General features: G+C 45.2%; 1 protein-coding gene across 2 annotated transcripts in view; it reads right to left on the bottom strand.

Moving 5' to 3' along the window:
* The window catches only part of GTF3C2 (general transcription factor IIIC, polypeptide 2, beta 110kDa), a 34,246-nt gene that overhangs the window by 1,995 nt on the left and 29,948 nt on the right, over positions 1–2,303 (bottom strand). For both annotated transcript variants that reach the window (XM_011949764.1, XM_011949757.1), the window contains 5 exons: positions 1,827–1,971; positions 1,567–1,728; positions 1,290–1,377; positions 863–991; positions 429–581 (listed from right to left, as the gene is read on the bottom strand). In XM_011949764.1, coding sequence (XP_011805154.1) covers positions 429–581; positions 863–991; positions 1,290–1,377; positions 1,567–1,728; positions 1,827–1,971 — 677 coding nt within the window. The remainder of the gene's footprint in view (positions 1–428; positions 582–862; positions 992–1,289; positions 1,378–1,566; positions 1,729–1,826; positions 1,972–2,303) is intronic.

The following is a 2,303-nucleotide window of genomic DNA, read 5'->3' as shown; positions in this document are numbered from 1 at the left end:
CCCCTTCACAGCCAATTTTTTTTTTTTTTTTTTTTTTGAGACGGAGTCTTGCTGTGTTGCCAGGCTGGAGTGCAGTGGTGCAATCTCAGCTCACTGCAACCTCCACCTCCTGGGTTCAAGCGATTCTCCTGCCTCAGCCTCCTCAACAGCTGGGACTACTGGCATGTACCACCACACCCAGCTAATTTTTGTATTTTTAGTAGAGACGGGGGTTTTACCATGTTGGCCAGGATGGTCTCAATCTCTTGACCTCGTGATCTGCCCGCCTCGGCCCCACAAAGTGCTGGGATTACAGGCATGAGCCACCATGCCTGGCTGAGGCTCCTTAGTTTTATATCTTTGTGCTGAACTCAGGATTGCGTACCATACAAAGGCTAAAGTTTTCTACCTTTTCTAATACCACACCCATTCTCCTGGCCTCAGCTTACCAAATCTGTGTCTTGAAAGAGCAAGTAGTGATGGTTGACAGTTTCAGTATAAGTTCGAGCCTTGGGAGGATTGGGGACCCCAGATGAAGCAGAAGAATGGTCTGGACCTTCAGGACTGTCCTGATATGGTATCAGATCTGCTTTATATATAGGCTGGAAAGGAGACCATGAAATTAGGTTCTATAATACTAAAGACAGAATAAAAGCAGAGGAAAGTGGTTTGGGCAGGAAAGGCTTAAAGATAGAAGAAAGCAGTATCTTTAAATATATGTTCAGATGCAGTAGGGTAGGGAAGATTATACACAAGTCTGTGCTAAGACTTTCTGGGATAATATCAGGGCCGGGAGACCTAGCACTAATTTGTACTCTACCACAATCTGGGAGGGCATGTGGGTTAGAACCCAACAGCTGCTGTTAGATGTTCATATACGTACAAATCTTCGCTCTATAGGTCGCTTGACATTTATTGGATTCAGTGCCATATCTGGCAATATAGCAGCAATGAGCTCCCCGGATATATCTCCTGCAGCTATCGTCCCAAGCCAGTCGGATCCTGAAAGACTCTAATAGAAAGAGACAGATTTAAAAAAAAAAAAAAAAAAAAAAAAAAAAAAAAAAGAGACAGATTTCATTCATTCATTCATTCATATATTCATTCAGAGCTATGAACTGGTAACAACTGCACAGTCTGAGACACACACAAACAAAAATGAGTTTATCATAACTGACAGCCCTGATGATAGAGTTACCACATACCTATCTTCTCCTACCCAAAACTACTGCCTCTTTCTGACACTAATAGTGCCTAAATGAGCCATTTTCCTGTGTAATGAAGACTGCAAAAGAAAGGGGGGGGCTCACCCAAACGGTGCCTTTTCTAGGAGCAGTGAAGTAGGCCTTGAAACCAAGGTAACCAGCGTCAATATAATGAATCCCACAGAGTCCATAACTGTTAAAAGAGAAATAAATTTAAACCTTCCTTTTCTTTAGATTCATTTCTTCTCCTTAACCTCTTCCAGAATTTAAACCACCTCAGTGAACCAACTCTCTACCCTCCTCTCCCCACAACAATCTGGCATGCTTTGCACTCCAACCCTTAGGGCCTGTCCCTAGAGGTCCTATCTCCATCTTGCCGTACGAGGCATAGCAGTTGTCCTGAGCCACAGTGACACCGTTGTAGGGGAGCAGCCAGGCCAGTTCTGTACTCAAGAAGCGCTTGATAGAGTTTATGGGTTCGTAAGGTCGTCGAAGGTCCCAGAATTTGATTTTCCGGTCACTCCCCGCAGAGACAAGGAAATGGCTGTAAAAAGATGGGAGAAGGTCAAATCCGAACAAATGTGGAAGAGTCAGCCTGTCCCAGTCTTCATCTTCCCCCTCCACACATCTCCTATTCCATACCTGTTAGCTTTGCACCATTGAAGAGTACGTACAGCCTGGTCATGGGCTAGGAAACACTGGAAGGGGTAGAGCTTTAAGGAGCCATCAGAGAGCCGTATCCGCTGCAGGGGTGAGTTAGTGGGAAGGTTCCAGAAAACCACCATGCCTGACATAGGGACAGAATGTGTAAGCATTAAAAGCAAGTTCTCCCTTCCTTGCTCTAATTTCTTTCTCTGAGCGCCTAGGACCTGTCTTCTACCCTCAGATCCAAACCACTGTGAAAGGATATGGGGATCCTGATTAGCTATCCAGCATTCCATCCAGGGCTTAAAGACTCAACATGATATTTTAACCCCAATTCTCTTCAACAAAAAAGTAATAGCTTTGTCTGGAATCTACAGTTGAAAAATGATAGGGTGAGGCCGGGCGCGGTGGCTCAAGCCTGTAATCCCAGCACTTTGGGAGGCCGAGACGGGTGGATCACGAGGTCAGGAGATC

Source organism: Colobus angolensis, unplaced genomic scaffold (genome assembly GCF_000951035.1).
Source record: "Colobus angolensis palliatus isolate OR3802 unplaced genomic scaffold, Cang.pa_1.0 Scaffold109, whole genome shotgun sequence".
Lineage (NCBI taxonomy): Eukaryota > Metazoa > Chordata > Mammalia > Primates > Cercopithecidae > Colobus > Colobus angolensis.
The sequence above is the reverse complement of the archived record's forward strand: the minus strand, read 5'-3'. Positions and strand labels throughout refer to the sequence as shown.